The sequence below is a fragment of the Dasypus novemcinctus genome, chromosome 3, assembly GCF_030445035.2.
Source record: "Dasypus novemcinctus isolate mDasNov1 chromosome 3, mDasNov1.1.hap2, whole genome shotgun sequence".
NCBI classification, from domain to species: domain Eukaryota; kingdom Metazoa; phylum Chordata; class Mammalia; order Cingulata; family Dasypodidae; genus Dasypus; species Dasypus novemcinctus.
The window spans coordinates 130,081,180-130,099,858 of NC_080675.1; the positions used below are offsets into that span (position 1 = coordinate 130,081,180).

At 34.4% G+C, this 18,679-nt stretch overlaps 1 protein-coding gene across 2 annotated transcripts in view; it reads right to left on the reverse strand.

Annotated features, from left to right (window-relative positions):
- Positions 1 to 1,504: 1,504 nt before the first annotated feature.
- Positions 1,505 to 18,679, reverse strand: part of ZNF280D (zinc finger protein 280D) — a 123,919-nt gene continuing 106,744 nt past the window's right edge. For both annotated transcript variants that reach the window (XM_058294247.2, XM_058294250.2), the window contains exons 21-22: positions 5,447 to 5,502; positions 1,505 to 3,394 (exon numbers count right to left, since the gene is read on the reverse strand). In XM_058294247.2, the coding sequence (XP_058150230.1) occupies positions 2,779 to 3,394; positions 5,447 to 5,502 (672 nt within the window). In that variant the 3' untranslated portion in view covers positions 1,505 to 2,778. The remainder of the gene's footprint in view (positions 3,395 to 5,446; positions 5,503 to 18,679) is intronic.

An 18,679-nucleotide genomic window follows, 5' to 3' on the forward strand; every position in this document is an offset into this window, starting at 1 on the left:
TTATAGACCACAGTATTACTATTGGCTATCTTGCCTTGTATAGAAAAATTTGATCATCCCTGTTCTAAAGCATTGCTACTCAAAAATCTGGTTTGCATACTCAAATTCTTTCTTAATGGGAAATGAAACAGAGACTGAAAACCAACTATGCTACCAAGCACAATGTTTAGTTTGACTACCATTATTTTTCCAGTGCCAGACTTTCTCCATGAATAACAACGAGTACTGAATTAGTTCTGATACAGGCTCCTTTTCTCATAGTGGATAGGTAACAAACAGTTGCTGTTTAGCTACTTTGAATATCAGTACTCTAAAGGCTATATGGGGGAAATGGATGTGGCTCAAGTGATAAGGCCTCCACCTACTATATAGGAAGACCCAAGTTTGATCCCTGGGGCCTCCTGGTGAAAAAGAAGAGAAAGCAGGCTTGGGCAGTGAGCCAGTGCCCATGTGGTGAGCCAAGGGCCCATGCAAGGGCCGGCATGTCGAGCCAAGTGCTCACGAGTGCCTGCATGGTGAGCTGTTGCCCACACAGCAAGCCTAGCGCCTGTGCAGCAAGCCAAGTGCCCAAGCAGTGAGCCAGTGCCTGCACAAGTGAATCACACAGCAAGGTGATGTTGCAACCAAAGAGCGTCGAAGGGGAGAGTCAAGGTGAAGCACAGCAGAGACCAGGAACTGAGATGGTGCAATTGACAGGGAACCTCTGTCCACATCAGAGGGCCCCAGGATCAAATCCCGATGTATCCTAGAGGAGAAAGATGAGAAGACAAAAAAGAGAAATAGATACAGAAGATCACATAGCAAATGGACACAGCAAAAACAGAAGGGCTTGAGTGGGAGCAGGGGAGAGGAGGGAAAGAAAAATAAAGGCTGTATGGGGCAAGAGTAGGAACTACCATCTCAAAAGGGATTATAGTGTCATTTAGAGACTTATTTTGGCACAGTGCTCTAATACATAAAGGTATAGGTTTGTGAAGAATTAAGACTCAAAGAGTAGTTCTTACATAGACAGACTCTTTTTACCTCTATTCTAGGATTTAGAATTATTTCAAAAATCTTCCATGCAAAAACTTATGTTTCAGCAAGGTGAAGGGTAATGTGTCTCTCTCCCTAATTTTCCTTTGGAAGTAGAAAGATGAAAATTTTCACACACACACACACACACACACACACACGGGGACAATCAAGAAAATAACTCAATAATATATTTGCCTATTTAGCTTCTTTAGTTGCTGAGCAGATAGAAACCTACACTATTACATTATATTTCTCTTTCAGTGAAAGAATTTATATAGCAGAATTATTCTCTGTAAATGTTAGCATTCTTATCCCCTGTAGTTTGTCTTAATTTAAAATAAATCATGCATCAGTTAAAGAATACAGAATGAAATCCTATCACTAACTTTAATATGAAATTTCTTAGAACAAATATACAATTTCTAAAGGCATCAAAGATAATCTAACTCATGCACTGATCTGAAAAATAAAGTCATTCCGAGACAGATTTTTATTGCAAATATTTACTCAAAAACTACTATTTACAGCAGAATTTTCATAGCTATTTAAAACATTTAACATTCAATGAAACAATTTGAGAATTGAAAGCACATTTTAAAAAGTAAAAATGCAGCATTTTAAATAAAAATTTATTAGTACTTCAAAGCAAACTACTGTTATTTATATTATTCATTTTTAAAGCAATTAATTTCTAAACAATAAAAAAGAACTGAAAAATCAATTTAGCAGCCATCTTATGGGTAAATAAGGCTAAATTACCCAAATCACTTTTTACATCACTGCTTAGGTCCCATTTGAAGTTTCTATTTTACAAGTTAAAAAAGTCACTTAAACATGGCTGAATAACTTGTCAGGACACGTTTTCAGCTTACTGCTGTACAGTTTCTACATTATACCATACTTTGGTTTGGCTTCCAAAACATTTTTATGAGTCTATTTCAAATGAAGATCATTAAAACAATATTAAAAGCATAATTAACTATAGGTTTTCAACAAGAATTTTCTACTTTATACAACTAGTACAAGGAATTTCTGCACAGTTTACACACTGACAAAAAAGCACAAATATAAATTTATATTTTTAATAATTTCACTTTCACTGAAAGTTTAATTAAGGTAAGCTTATAGCCTGGCAGGCTAACGTGTATATGAAGGGACATATATTCAAATATTCTGTTTACATGCTTCTGACAGTTTGGAATGTTATATTAGACCCAAAATTAAGTTTATATTCATCCAAATTCTCATTGTATCAATACAGCACTCCAAGCACGCTCCACATACCAGCATCATACTCAACTTAAAGCCTTCATTAATAATGCCAATCAGCCATTATTTTAAAATATTTCCAAATGGTACATGTTTTCCAAATTTCTTCCTTTAAATTAACTGAAAGGATATATAAGCAATAAGAAATTTTAGCTTTGGACTGATGGACATTTCAAAAGCTTTATTAATATAACTAATATCTTATAATTTGCTTATTGTCAACTAAATCCTGCTTCCTGGAAAAACTACAAATTTCACTTTCATTAAAATCCTATTCATTCTTTCTAAAAACTTCTTGGATATCCACACTAATGGTGCTATTGGCAAAATGATTGCTGTAACAATTGATTGAACATACGGCTAGAGTATGAATGGCCTCATTCAAGTTTTTCTACTTCAGAACTCAAAAACAGCATCACTGAGCTCACCTGAGAGCACTGCTCCAAATTCTCTTATTGTTGGTACATTAAAACTTGGGATAACTGATTAATTTCAACTCCTTTCTTTTTCCTCTGCCAGGTCTACTGTTGTCTCAGTTATGCTAGGGCTATTTCCTCTAGGAATGTTATCTGTTTGATTGGACACTATTTCATCACTTTTGACTGAAGCATCACTACTACCTTTTTGAAGAATCTCTGTGGCTTCATACTCAAGTACCTCTGATGGGGTCAAAGGTTCCAAATGAACACTGCCTTGCTCACTAACATCAGAACTAACAGATTCATGTTCATCTCTTTTTCTCAAAAACTGGTCAATGCTAACGTCATCTGATGTTAACCGCAAACCCTTATTATTCTTTGAAGAAAATCTAGTTTCATTGGCATTATCTGTAATCTCATCACATGAAATTATATTTTCTGGACTTTGGCACATCTTCAACTCTGTTTCCTGACAAAGGTGTTCCATTTCTTTTTCCTTTTGTACTTTATCTCCACTTTCATCAGGGAAGATTTTCCTTGAGCTATTTTCCTGGTCTACAAGACAGATATCATTTTCCTTATCTGAAACTGTTATGCTTTCTTCTTCACTTTTTGTTGCTGATGAGGCTTCACATGAATTTGCATCACATCCATTTTTGTCTTCCTCTGAAGACGCTTTATCTTGTTTACTGAAAAATAAAGCCATTTATTATCTATTCCTTCATAAAACAATGCATTTTAATACAATCAAAAGACACAACTTAAAAGATAAAAAGTGTCAAGGCACAAATGCCTACCAAAACGGAGAAAGAAAAATCCAGGTCCCTACTTCTTGCCACAGTATTACTACAGTTTAGGAGAAGGCTATTTTCTTAGGAGATAGAGTGAGGAAACCCAAAAAATCACATATTAAAAGGAGACCTAGGGAGTCTAAAGACTGATTTTAATCCTGACTATTATTATTTTCATCTGTTCATATCTACTGCCTATTTTTACAAAGACTGCTAACACTTATAGCTTTGCTATATAAATTTTGGTTAAAATTTTAGCATTCTTATTTATTTGTAAGAATACTTTACAGGAGGAATTATTTGGAAAAAAACTATTTTTCCTTTATGAGTTATATACACTGCTTTCATGCTTAGAATGCCCTTCCCTATACAAAACCAGAGAAGCAATCACAATTATTTTCCTAACTTTTAAAAATCATAAACACATGCCTTATAATATATATAAAAACATCACGCATAAGTTTGTGCATGCATGAGAGGGTCTGTGTTTACTCTTACCCTGGTATGTTAGAAAAACTATTTAGTAAATCATCAAACATTAGAAATAGAAGATTTCTAAGAAGTTCCTTAGCCTCTTATCTAGATTTATTAATAGATATTATCTAGATGCTTACATTACTAAAAATAAATTTAATTATTGCATATACCTTATTTCTTACATTTAACTCATCTGAATTTAGACTTTTACTCAATGAATTGTCCAAAGACTTTAGCAATATTTTCAAGTGGTCATTTATTATTTATCTCTAAGGCTGTTCCTCTACTATTGATTTGTTCTAATGACCAAGTGATTATTATGATCATAATGACTATTCTTGGTCCAGTATCACAGTTTCAACAATTATAGATTAACAGTGTACTTAATTAGTAGAGCAAGTTATCTACAATCTACTACTCTTCTTCATAAATTTAATAGTTTAAACCTGTGAAAGATGTACAAGGATGTTCATTAAAACAATGTTTAAAACAGTGAATACAGAAACAACCTGATATCCAACAACAGAGGGATGATTAAATAAATTATGTATTAATAAATGGACAAATAGGAACCTTGTTTTAACTTAGTTTCTAAATCAAATCCCACTGAAATTTTCAATATTCATTAAAACCATAAAATAATTTGGAAAATGGTCTTTAATTCAAGCTATTTATATATTCATTTCTACTTTAGCTAATATTTGCTTTTTTTTCACTTAGATCTGGTACCTATCTCATTTCTGTTACTTCTAAGAATGAACCTTGCCCATTTTACTTCGTAGTTGTATATAATTCCTGTCAATAAAAGATTCTGATTTTTATACCAAGATAACTTATTTAATGCTCTTATTAATTCTAATCATTCTGGCCCATTATTTTTACTCTTACAAGTCAATTATGACATCATCTGCAAAATTATAATTTTTTCCTCCTCATTTCAAATTTATATAATTCTTATTTTTGCTCAGATCATTTGGACTAACTACAACTTACAGAAAATAATGTCTTGTATTCCTTATGTTACATCTGAGCATTACATTTTTAAAAACCAATCCTGGAATTTTGAAATTTTTATGCTGAGATTCCAATACAGAAGTAACTTCATAACTTCCTGAAAATGCTTTAAGATGATTTAAGATATGCAACAACAGTTTAATTGACATATCTTGTAATGGTTTTTATGTAAAAGATGCAATTAAAATCTACTAACATATTACTAACTAGTAAGTAAAGTTTAAAAATTTAACAACTAATAAAATGTTGTATGTCTAAATGGTTTAAAAAACTAAGGCTCTATATTGCACTTTTGTTGAGTTGAATATTCGAATTTTTATTTTATTAAAAACCATGACTAAAGGCAACAATACATACAAAAATTGAAATACCCCTTGTCAATTACCTGTGACATAACACAGCTCAAGTGTTATTTTATACTTTTGAATTTCAAGAGATTCAGTTGTTCCTTATATTTACCTTTCAGAATTTGATGTTTCTATTTCCCCGTCCATCATATTAGTGCTTGAAATTTCCTGAAATGATTAAAAATACTTTTCTTTTACATTCATGGCAAAACATATTAAAACTATTTTAGTCATACTAAGACTTCTGGGTAAAAGGATCTTAATTGCACAACCTAGTACACCAAAGACATGGGAAAACAATATCTTAAAGTATATACTAGAATAATCCTCATAATTCAAAGCAGGATTTAAAATTACTTTAAAAAGAAAACTATTAGAATTTCAATGTACCAAAGAGTTTCTGTATCAAAGTAAAAAAGAAGTTGTCCAGTTACATCAATACCTGCTTTCCTTAGCTTCTCTTTCAGTTATGGGCCATAATTAAAATGACCTGAATTGAAAACTAATAAACTACAATTTGAATTTGAATAACAAGGTGCATCCACAGTACTTTATAAAAACCTATCAAGTACAAATGTTGAGATAAAGCATCTCTGAAATAATGATTTGATATTTGGAATCATGGTAGTCCTTCTACTGTCTAACTAATATTAAACTATAGACAAATTAAAGAAATATTTTTCTCATTTCAACTGTTAAATTTGGACAAAAGAATCTAGTAAAACCTCAGTAAGCCAGAGGACAGCCTCCCTAAGAACAATGGCCAGTTACTGAACACATATAATGGGTGAGGCAGTATATTAAGAATTTTACATTCATTGTTTCATTTAATCCTCATGTTAGATATTCTAAACTTCATTTTTGCAGATGAGAAATGAGACTGAGCAGGTCAATTCTAATATTCAAGGCCACAACACAATAAACTGTGGAATAAAGATTCAAATCTAGGCCTAACTCTTACCCACTATAGATTACGTCAAGCATGTAAAATTGATAATGGTATATTAATCACACAAATTTATCTCCTCATTCTCATAAAATACTGCTAAAATGAGGGAAAAGGAATAAAAAATTTTCACTCATAAAGACCAAGAAATCACCAAAGCATATGCATAGCCAAAAATAATTCAACAAATTTTTAGAAGACAGAGTGGTTGGAGGAGTGGTAATTGACTCAGTAGATACAACTAAATGGCTGCAGTGGAGGAGAAGAAAAGAAGCCAATTTGCCCAAAGAACCCCAGGGACCTAGTGACTGGAGGAACCCAGTACAATATACAATACAATAAACAGTAAAAATGAAACACAGGGACTGCTGGGAAATCTAAATGAGCTCCTTTCCCCAGTTCACACACCCTGTTACCTATGTCTTCCTCTGTCAGAGGGTAGAGGTTAACTCTCTAAGGACAGGAATGAGAGAGTGAGGAGAAAACATAAAAATTTAGTAAAAGTCCGTATACTGAATAAAAGGACCCACAGTCCCTCTTCCTGCCTGACACCAATAATGCCTGGAGCCAAAGAAAATCACTCCTTTCCCACTACCTCCAGATGGTAGCTGGAAGATTCCTCTTTGAAGAATTGTCAACCCCAGGGAAAAGATTTCCTATAATGACTTTGAAGGGATACCAGTCCCTCCAAAACAATTCTTTAGCTTAGCACCCTATTTCCAATAAATTGAAACCTAATCAATTCCCATGGAAATTGTACAGGCTATACAATGCACAAAGCCAGGGGCCAACCTTCACATTTATAGTCTGTCAGCAGTCCTTAAAAGTGTGGTTCATGGACACTCTCAGGGAATACACCAGGTCAAAACTACTGTGCAAAAGCAATGGTGAATAAAAACGTCAATACTTTACAAAAATCAAAGCAGTGGCACCAAACCCAAACTATAAAAGTAGTCATTGTACTCTTTACCATCACACTCCAACAGTAAAATTGGTTTTATTAAATCTTTTTTTCTCTTTATTTTCTTTTAAATGTTACATTCAAAACATATGAGGATCCCATATACCTCCACCCCCCCTTTATTAAATCTTAACCCTTCAGTTCACGCCTTTTTTTCAATTTTTAAAAAACTGATTGAAGTGTATCACTCATACATAAACATACATAAACATTAAGTATATAATAACAGTTGTGAACTTACAAAATAAACATATGTAACACCACACAGGGCTCTCATACCTCACCCTACCACCAATACCTAGCATTGCTGTGAAACATTTTTAACTAATGGTTAAAGAGCATCCTCAAAATATTACTACTAGCCCAAGTATTAATCCCCCACCCGACCCTATTATTATTAAATCATTTACACATGAACATACATAAACAATAAGTATATAGTAAAAGTTGTGAACTTACAAAGCAAACATGCATAACATATACAGGGGTTCCCTACATCAACCCACCACCAGCACCTTGCATTGTTCTGAGATATTTGTTATAAATTATGAACGAATATTGTCAAAATCTTATTATTAACTATAGTCCTTATCTTACATTTGGTGTATTTTCCCCCAACCCACCCTATTATTTTTTACATGTATTTTTATGACAGAAGTTGTAAACTTTCAAAACAATCATGCTCATGTGCAGAATACACATAAAACACCCCTCTATCAACACACCACATTGTGGTAGAACATTAGTTACAGATTACAAGATAAGATTATTAGACTATTACTACCAACCATGGTTCATTGTGTACATTTGGGACACTTTTTCGAAACTCCCCCATTATCAACATAGTAAATCTTTGGCATGATGCATGAATATTAAGTTATTACTTTTAACCACAGTCCATAGGTCACTCCAGTTGTATTTTTCCCATGCGTCTCCACATTCCCACCTCCCTGCAATACTGACGTACATCTGCTTTAGTTCACAAAGGACACTTTTGCACCTGTACTATCAACCAAAATTCTCATCCATCTCTGGGTTTACTGTGTTATTCAGTCCCTAGATTATTCTCTAGCTTTCTGTCAACTGGCATTTATATCCCTAGACTACCCTTTTCAGTCATATTCCCATTTAAAAGCTAGCTGTTACTATAAATGTGTTACCATCCACTCTATACATTTCAACATTTTTACAATAAAACTTCTACATACATTAAACATTAGTAGTCTATTTCAGTCCTCCTCTTATCTCCTTTAAGAATCCACCTCCTATCACCACATCTTGAAGATATTTTCCTACATTTTCCTTTAGAAGTTTTATGGTTCTCGCTTTTATATTTAGGTTCTTGATCCATTTTAAGTTAATTTTTGTATAAGGTGTGAGATAGGGGTCCTCATTTCTTCTTTTGGCTATGGAAACCCAGTTGCTCAGCACCATTTGTTGAATGGACGGTTCTGCCCAAGCTGGGTGGGTTTGACATAGTCGTCAAAAATCACTTGACCATAGATGTGAGGGTCTGTTTCTGAAGCATCAACTTGGTTCCATCGGTTTGTGTGTCTTTTTGCCAGTATTAATGCTGTCTTTACCACTATAGCTAGGTAATATGATTTAAAGTCCAGAAGTGAGAGTCCTCCAACTTCACTTTTCCTTTTTAAGATGTTTCTGGCTATTCAGGATCCCTTACCCTTCCAAATGAATTTGATAATCATGTTTTCCATTTATTTAAAATATGCTGGTGGAATTTTTATCGGGATTACCTTGAATCGGCGTATCAATTTGAGTAGAAATGACATCTTAATGATATTTAGTCTTCCAATCCATGAGCATGGAATGTTCTTCCAATTACTTAGGTCTTTTTGATTTCTTTTAACAGTGAGTTGTACTTTTCTGAATACAAGCACTTTATACCATTGGTTAAGTTTATTCCTAAATATTTTGGTTTCATCTGTCATATTTTATTTTCACTACTCTTTTGACACTTTTAGTTACTTTTATTGATATAACCTTTATTTCTAGATTCTGGTCCTGGAAGGGCCTCTCTCTCCTGTCTTTTCTTTTCAGGATGTAGCACACCCTTTAGTATATCCTGCAAAGCCAGGTTCTTGGTTACAAACTCTCTCAGTTTATCTGTGACTATTCTAAACTCGCCCTGATTTTTGAAAGACAATCTTGCCAGATATAAAATTTTTGCTAGAAGTTTTTCTCTTGCAGTGTCTTAAATATATCATACCACTGTCTTCTTACCTCCATGGTTTCTGATGAGAAATCGGCACTTAATTTATTGGGTATCTCTTATATGTTATGCATGGCTTTTGTCTTGCTGCTCTCAGAACTCTGTCTTTGGCACTTGACATTCTGATTAGTATGTGTCTCGGGGTTGGTCTATTTGGATTTATTTGGATGGGAATATGTTGTGCTTCTTGGTATGGATATCTACGTCCTTTGGTAGGGTTGGGAAATTTTCTATCATTATTTCATCAAATATTTCTTCTGCCTTTTCCCCTCTTCTCTTTCTGGGTCAGCCAGGACACGTATGCTTGCATATCTCTTTCTGTTGTCTAGTTTCTTGAGACCCTGTTCAATTTTTTCCATTCTCTTCTTCATCTTTTCTTTTGTACATTCACTTTCAGAGGCCATTTCTTCAAGCTCACCAATCCTTTCTCCCGCTTTCTCAAATCTAATATGTTTCCAGTGTATTTTTAACTTCATTTATTGTGGCTTTCATTCCCATAAGATCGTTTTTCTATGTATGCTTTCAAATTCTTTGTGCCCATCCAATGTCTTACTATCCTTAATCTCTTCAGGGATCTCATTGAATTTATTAAGGAGATTTCCTTGAATGTCTATGAATAGTTGTCTCAACTCCTTTACGTCATCTGGAGGCTTATCTTTTTCCTTTATATGGGCCATATCTTCCTGTTTCTTGGTGCATACTATAATTTTTTTGATGGTGTCTTGGCATCTGGCTTACTAGATGTATTTATTCTGGGTGCATTTTCTCTCTTTAGTTTAGGGCTTTCTTGCCCTTTCTCCATTGCTGGTTGTACAGTAGAAGCCAAGAATGTAGTTGCTGCTCAAAGCTTTGGAGGCTCAAGCTGCCCTCATTGCTCCAGGGACCAATGAAAACTTCTCCCAACTTTCTCCTTTGCCAGTGGTAGGGACAGAGCCACAGCTGTGCGTAATAATCAAAGTCATGCAGGCCTAGACTGTAGTTGTTGGAGAGACTGATGAAGGCACACCCTTCCTCATCTGCCTAGGATGGGGATGGAGCTGAAGGTGTGGGCAGCAATCTAGGCTGTGTGGGTCCAAAATGACCACAGTTGCCGAGGCAAACTTCTAACTATTCAGTCTGTGCCCACCGAGTGTACCTGGGTAAAAGAAGCCAGTCCCTACTGTCACTCTGATTATCAGTTGGCCCAGCTTCCCCTCATGCTGGGGGCAGAGTTAAAATGATAGCTGCCAGCCTCCTTCTGACTTGGACAGGTTCACTTTAGCTGTTCTTTGGGTTATATTTTGGCCAGCTGAATGTACTAATCAGTAGCTAAAATCAGTGGCTAACCATCTCTTCCTCCACTGTTTTTGGGAAATGGAGCTTCTACTTCCAGCCACAGAATAGCTCCTGAGGCAGCCTGTGCACCAGAGATAGATGACCACCAGCCTCTGCAGCGAGGCCTGTACTTTCCTGGAGAAGCTGGCGCAGGTCCTCCTGGTTTTCTCTCTGCCAAAGGTGGGGCTGGGGCTTATCCTAGAGCTGCAGTCTGACCTGGATAGTAAGAAGTCAGTCCCTTCCAGCATGGTGATTTTCAGTCTGCCCTGCTTCCCCTTGTGCCAGGGCTGGAATTAAAATGGCGGCTACTGGCCTCTTTCTGACTTGGACAGCTCTTCTTAGGATTATACTTCAGCATGCCGAATTTACTAATTAGTAGCTGAAGTTGGTGCCCAACCATCACTTCCGTCCGTTTTGGGGAAGTGGAGCTTCCAATTCCAGCTGTGGAATAGCTCCCAAGGTGGCTTGTGCTGCCCGTGAAGGATTGGGCACAGAGTGCTCTACTTACGAATCTTCTCTGCAGATGGGCAGCCTCCTCCTTTCATTCTTTGAAGGATGTTGCAGGATGCTCTTCTGGTCTCCTAGAGCCCCCAAACAGGTGCTTTAGATACCTGTGTCATTACGACTTGCCCTATAGCACGAGCTGACTGTAGAAGCCCCTTACTCTGACGCCATCATGCTGATTTTACCTGGAGTTCAAGTCTTTCTAATATTCTATGTGATGAAATATGAAGTACACATAAAACACTGTTGTTGCATACTGAAAACACACTGGTGGGTAACTGAGGTGTGAGCTGACACCTCCTTTTTTCATGGAATATTATTTACATTTTAAAGAATGACTGTCAAACTACGGGCATTTAGACTTCAATATTTGATATTTTCTTGAATATTTGCAAGTGGGACCATCACTTCATTGAAAATAACTGACAGTATTTGTTGTCTATAATAAAATTCAAGCAAAAATTAAACTTTGGGGAAATTTATATCCACCACTGTCAGCTTGAAAACTTTCTGATAATTAAAGATTTTTCTGATGAGATTAGTGCTGGTATTAACGTGACTGATATTGTATAACAAAGTGTGTCAACATTTGGAAGATCTACGTAACTTAAGGCCCAATATTTTCCAAATGACCAACACATGATGCTCAATACCATGCATGGATAAAAGATTCATTTACAGGGTAAGAACAATAGCCGTTAAGGTAACGGAATGTAAAAAGTTCAGTGGTATAGAATCAGATTCCACACTGTAACAAACCTTTAAGAAAACTACCACTTGTCTAGTTTTGGTGTAGTTTCAAAGAGGAATATTCACAATTATCTGAAAAGCCTATTCACGTGCTTGGTGATGCTGGATATTTTTCATGTATTTAAAACAAAATACTATGATAACGACAGACTGAATGTAGAAACAGCTTTGAGAATCCAGTTTTCTTCTATTAAGCAAGATAGTAAAGAAATACACAAAAGGATAAAACAATGCCACTCTTCTCACTAAATGTTTTGAAAAAAGTCATTTTTCATAAAAAATAAGTTACTTATGTTAACATATCATGGGCTTATATTGTTATTTTAAGTAAATTAATGAACATTTAAAATTTGACACTTTAATTTCTAATATGGTAAATACTGATAATTTTGGGATCACATGCTTATAGCACCTCTAGATTTAAGCAGTTCACAATCTGTATGGCCATACAAAGCAGCCCTGTCCTTATCCAAATACATAGAGTTTTCAGTGAACTTATTTAGTACCTCACTCTACAATTATGTAGGCAGTCAAGGATCACTATACAACTGAAGACATCATTAAAATGAGAAAGACCACAAAAAAAGGAAGACAGGGCTTTAAGAAATGAGAGAAGATGCTAGAAACAAAAGAAAAAGTAAATACACACACACATATATATAATTAATGTCCTCAGAGAGATGAGAGGTTATTGCAACCATTAAATAAGAGCAAAAAATTGTAAAGGTCTGTCAAATGCCTACAGTAATGAATGAAAAGAAGGATGAAGTTGAGGCATATTGTGAAATTTCAAAACACCAGAGACAGAAAAAATCACAAACCTTTCTAAAAAGAACAAAAACCTAAACGCAAAGAAACTGGAGCAAGAAAGGCATCACATATCAAAAGCAATACTGGGAGCAAATGTGGCTTAAGCATTTGAGCTCTACTCTCCTACATGGGAGGTCCTGGGTTCGGTTCCCGGTGCCTCCTGAAAAAACAAACACCAAAGGAAAAATCAACTCAGGGAAGCCAATGTGGCCCAGTGATGAGAGCTAGCTTCCCAAATATGAAGTCCTTGGGTTTAATCCCTGGCCCCCAGGACCTCAAAAACAAACAAAAAAAGTAATATTGGATGTTGGAAGGCAGTGAAGTAGTATTTTCAAACTACATGGGAAAACTGTTTTCTAGGTGTACTAGTCAAATTATCATTCTTGTAAATATATTTTTAGATATACAATGACTGAGGAAGCTATCAAGACAACATTAAAATGAGGAGTAAACTAAGGAAAGAGGAACTCATGCTTCAGGAAACAGAACACCCAAAACATCCAAAAAGAATAGCAAAGGAAAGTCATGCCACTGCAAACTATATACCAGGCTTAGAGAACAACTACTTCTAATAAAATATTTTTGATGTGTGTGAGCATTTGGGAAAAAAATAGTTCCAAACGTTAGTTACACTGCAATATTTTAAAAGAGCATTCGGTGCATAAAAACTAAGCAAACAAATATTTAAAGGTATTTTTAAATTCCGAAAAAAATTAAAATGAGGTCTAGGAAAGGAAAAGAAATCATATTACACAGTTCCTTGCTCAGGATACATAAAGTTACTGATGACAGAGTTAACCAAAATTGTGATAGAACTATGCAGGTTCAGTACCGTGGGGCGCCATGGTGGAGCCTGAAGCCAAAGGAAAACTGCACACCCCTATATGCAAGTTTTTTATGTACTTTAATTTTTTCAAAGAACATTAAATTAGTTGAAAAAGAACAGAAAGAATTGAAAAGCAGTTGTATAGAACTTACAAAACTTAAGTTTAAATAGTTCATTTATATTCAAAATAGAATTTATCATCATTTTACATTCCTAGCTTTAATGTAAATAAACTTATCAGTAATATTTTCATATCTACTTCTTGTCTTTTCAATTGAGAGAAATGTTATGTTTGACAATCTCTCTTGACTAAATGAAAATGTTAAATAACCTTAAATTAACTTCAGCTTACTGAAACTTCTTTTGCAGGATGTCACTGTGGCTGGTAATATTAAAAGACTCACAAGATTACTTTCAAAATTGGATAAAACTGTACTACGCAAAATGTATTAATTGGTTACAGAAGATGAACACAAAATGCTAATTTTAATTACAAATTATTGATATTGTATGCTGCTTTACATTATTTCACATGAAATTTCCACAGAACTCAAATAATCAGAATATTTAAGAGCTGAGTCAGTAGCTACTTTCTGAAAAATTAGACGTATTCAAAGAAAACAACTTTCTTTGATATAAAAATTCAAAATGAGGATACTTCATTTAACTTTTCAAATCTCCATTTCAAATATGAAATTAGGGTATTTTATAACATTAACTTCTATTTGGTAAGCATTTTCCCATAATTACTGATACTTTATCCAGTGACCTGTAAATTTCCAATACTTTACTTTTTAATATATTTTCAAATTTGGGAAAAATATTCATACCTCTTGCTAAAGTTTTACATTCAAAATTACTTTCTCTCATTTAGCAAAGGGATAGATTTTTTATTAAGCATGCAGCTTTATAGTCATGTGTTTACTGTAGAGCTTTGTATAAACTTTTCCCACTTGATTCAAAATATCATTATCATAAAGATACATAAAGATTTGGTAATCTATTTGCACCAAGATGACTTCAATTTCAGTAAAAAGTATTTGTCATTTAATATGGTACCTTTTAATATCTAATCATCACTTTTCCATTAAAATTTACCTAATACAACTTTCATACATGAACATACAGAAATAATAAGTATACAGTAAAAGTTGTTAAACTTCAAAACAAACATGTTTAACATCATACAGGGCTCCCATATATCACCCTACCACCAATACCTTGCATGGTTGTGAAACATTTGTAACAAATTATGAAAAAGCATAGTCAAAGTATTACTACTAGCTATAGTCCATATCTTACATTTGGTATATTTCCCCCCAACTGATCCTATTATTTTTGTGATTGTTCAGAAACCATATAATTTATCTAAAGTGTACAATCAATGACATTTGATATAGCAGATTTGTGCATTCATTTCAATCAATATTAGAGCAGTTTCATTACTCAAAAAAAGAGAAAGAAAAACACTATCATACCTATCATACCCATACGTTAGTGCTAATTACAAATCCTAAGATGTGCTTTCACCATTTCTATTCATTTCCAAATATTAACAAACAACTTTCTAACCAATTCTAAACAGTCTAAACCTCAGCTTTCCATTCTTTAACCACATTCTATTATTCTCTGGTGACTTATATTCTAGCCATTAACTCTATGAGTTTGCTCATTGTATTTAGTTCATAACAGCAAAATCATAACGTATTTGTCCTTTTGTGCCTGATTTGCTTCACTCAACACAATGTCCTCCAGGTTCAGCCACATCGTCATATGCTTCATGACTTCATTTCTTCTTACAGCTGAATAATATTCCATCATGTCTACATACCAGTTTGTTTATTCATTGATCAGTTGATGCAAAACTGGGTTGTTTCCATCTTTTGGCAAGCGTGAATAACATCACTATGAATATCAGTGTGCAGATGTCTGTTCATGTCACTGCTCTCAGTTCTTCTCGGTATATACCTAGTAGTGGTATTGCTGTGTCACAAGGTAGACATATATTTAACTTCCTGAAGAACCACCATACAGATTTCCACAGTGGATGTACCATTCTACAATCCCACCAATAGTGAATAAATGTTCCTATCTCTCCACATCCTCTCCAACATTTGTAGTTTTCCATGTTGTTAATAATGGCCATTCTAGTAGGTATGAAATATCTCATTGTAGCTTTGATTTGCATTTCCCTAATAGCCAGTGATGCTGAACATTTCTTCATGTGTTTTTTTTGTTATTTGTATTTCTTCTTTAGAAAAATGTCTATTCAGGTCTTTTGCCCATTTTTAAATCAGGTACTTAGTCTTTTTATTGTTGAGTTGTAGGATCTATTAATATTATCAAGGATATTAGACCCTTCTCAGATGTGTGATTTCCAAATATTTTCTCCCATTGAGTAAGCAGCCTTTTTACCTTCTTCAGAAAGTCCTTTAAGGTACAAAAGTATTTAATTTTGAGGAGGTACCATTTATCCATATTTTTCTTTTGTTGCTCATCCTTTGATGTGTTAGGTTTAAGAGACTCTTGCTTACAACAAGGTCTTGTAGATGTTTCCCTACATTATTTTCTAGGAGTTTTATGGTCCTGGCCTTTAGGTGTAGGTCTCTGATCCATTTTGAGTTGATCCTTTTATGGGGAGTGAGATAGGGGTCCTCTTTCATTCTTTTAGTTATGGATATCCAGCTCTTCCAGCTCCATGTGTTGAAGAGACTGTTCTGTCCCAGAAAAGTGGACTTGGTAGGCTTACTGAAAATCAGTTTGGCCACTGATGTGAGGGTCTATTTCTGAACTCTCAATTTGTTTCCATTGATCAAAGTGTCTACCTTAAAGCCAATGCCATGCCTTTTTGACCACTGTAGCTTTGTAACAGACTTCAAGGTCAGGATGTGAGAGTCTTCCAACTTCACTCTATTTTGTTAGGATGTTTTTGGCTATTCAGGACCCCTTTCCCTTCCAAAAAAAAAAATTTGGTAATTGACTTTTCTATTTCTGTAAAATAGACTATCGGAATTTTTAATTGGTATTGCACTAAATCCATAAATCAATTCTGGTAGAACTGATATCCTCATGATGTTTGGTCTTCTAATCCATGACCATGGAATGCCCTTCCATTTGTTTAGGTCCTCTTTGATTTCCTTTAGCAGTGCTTTGTAGTTTTCTGAATACAGATCCTTCACATTCTTGGTTAAATTAATGTCTAGATATTTGAGTCTTTTTGTTGCTATTGTAAATGGATTTTTTTCCCTTGATTTCCTCCTCAGCTTACTAATTACTAGTGTATAGAAACGCTACTGATTTTTTTGTGTTTATCTTGTATCCTACTATTTTGCTGAATGTGTTTATTAGCTCTAATAGCTTTGTTGTAGATATTTTGGGATTTTCTAAATATACGATCATACCATCTGTGAACAGTTTTAGTTTCTTTTCCAATTTGGATGCCTTTTATTTCTTTATCTTGTCTAGTTATTCTAGCCAGAACTTATAGCACAGTGGTGACAGTGGGTACCCTTATCTTGGTCCTCATCTTAGACAAAAAGCTTTCCTCTCACCATTGAATATGAGGCTGGCTGTGGGATTTTCATATATGGCTTTTATTATGTGGAGGAACTTTTCCTCTATAATTATCTTTTGGAGTATTTTTATCAAGAAAGGATGTTGGATTTTGTCAAATGCCTTTTCTGCATGAATCAAGATGATCATGTGGTTTTTTCCCCCTTTGATTTTTTAATGTGGTGTATTACATAAATTAATTTTCTTATGTTGAACCATCCTTCCATACCAGGAATAAAATCCACTTGATTATAGTGTATAATTCTTTTAATATGCTGTTGTATTTGATCTGCAAGTATTTTGTTGAGAATATTTGCACCTATGTTAATTTAGGAGATTGGTCTATAATTTTTTTCTTGTAGTATCTTTATCTGGCTTTGGTATTAGAGTGATGTTGGCTTCATAAAAGGTGTTGGGTAATTTTCCTTCATTTTCAATTTTCTGGAAGAGCTTAAATAGGACTGGTGTTAGTTCTCAAAGTGTTTTAGAATTCACCTGTGGAGCCATCTCGTCTTGGACTTCTCTTTGTTGGAAGATTTTTGATCAATGACTCAATCTCTTTACTTGTGATTGGTTTGTTGAGTTCTTATATTTCTTGCAGAGTCAATGTAGATTGTGCATTTCTAAGAATTTGTCCATTTCATCTAGGTCATCTAATTTGTTAGGATACAGCTGTTCGTAATATTTGCAAATGTGTGGAGGCTAAACAACACAATTCTAAACAATCAGTGGGTCAAAGAAGAAATTTGCAAGATAAATTAGTAGATATCTTGAGACAAACGAAAATGAGAACATAACTCATCAAAACTTGTGGGATACAGCAAAGGCAGTATTGAGAGGGAAATTTATAGCCCTAAAAGCCTACATTAAAAAAGAAGAAAGAGCTAAAAATCAAAGACCTATCTAAACAATAGGAAAAACTAGAAAAAACAAAAACAAAAAAACCCAGCAAACCATTACCCAAGCAAACAGAGAGAAAGAAATAACAAAAATTAGAACAGAAATAAATGAAACTGAGATTAAAAACAAAACAAAAACAAAACAACAGTAGAGAAAATCAACAAAAGCAAAAGCTGGTTCTTTGAGAAGATCATTAAAATTGATAAGCCTTTAGCAAGGCCAACAAAGAAAAAAAGAGAAGATGCAAACAAGTTAAATAAGGAATTGAAGGGGGGACATTACAACTGACCCCACAGAAATAAAAAGGATCATAAGAGGATATTATGAGAAACTATATGCCCACAAAAAATAATCACTTTTAATTTGTGTGCAAAATGTCTTCACTGCATTTGCTCTTGATGGCCCCTGGGAAATCACAGATGATTTTAATGTAGTTTTCAGAGCAGACAAGAATATCCCATCTACTTGTTGAATTGTCAAAAAATCTCAAAATATGCATTTCCTTTTACGATACTAAAAATATCATATAAAAGTTCACAGAAGCAGAACTTT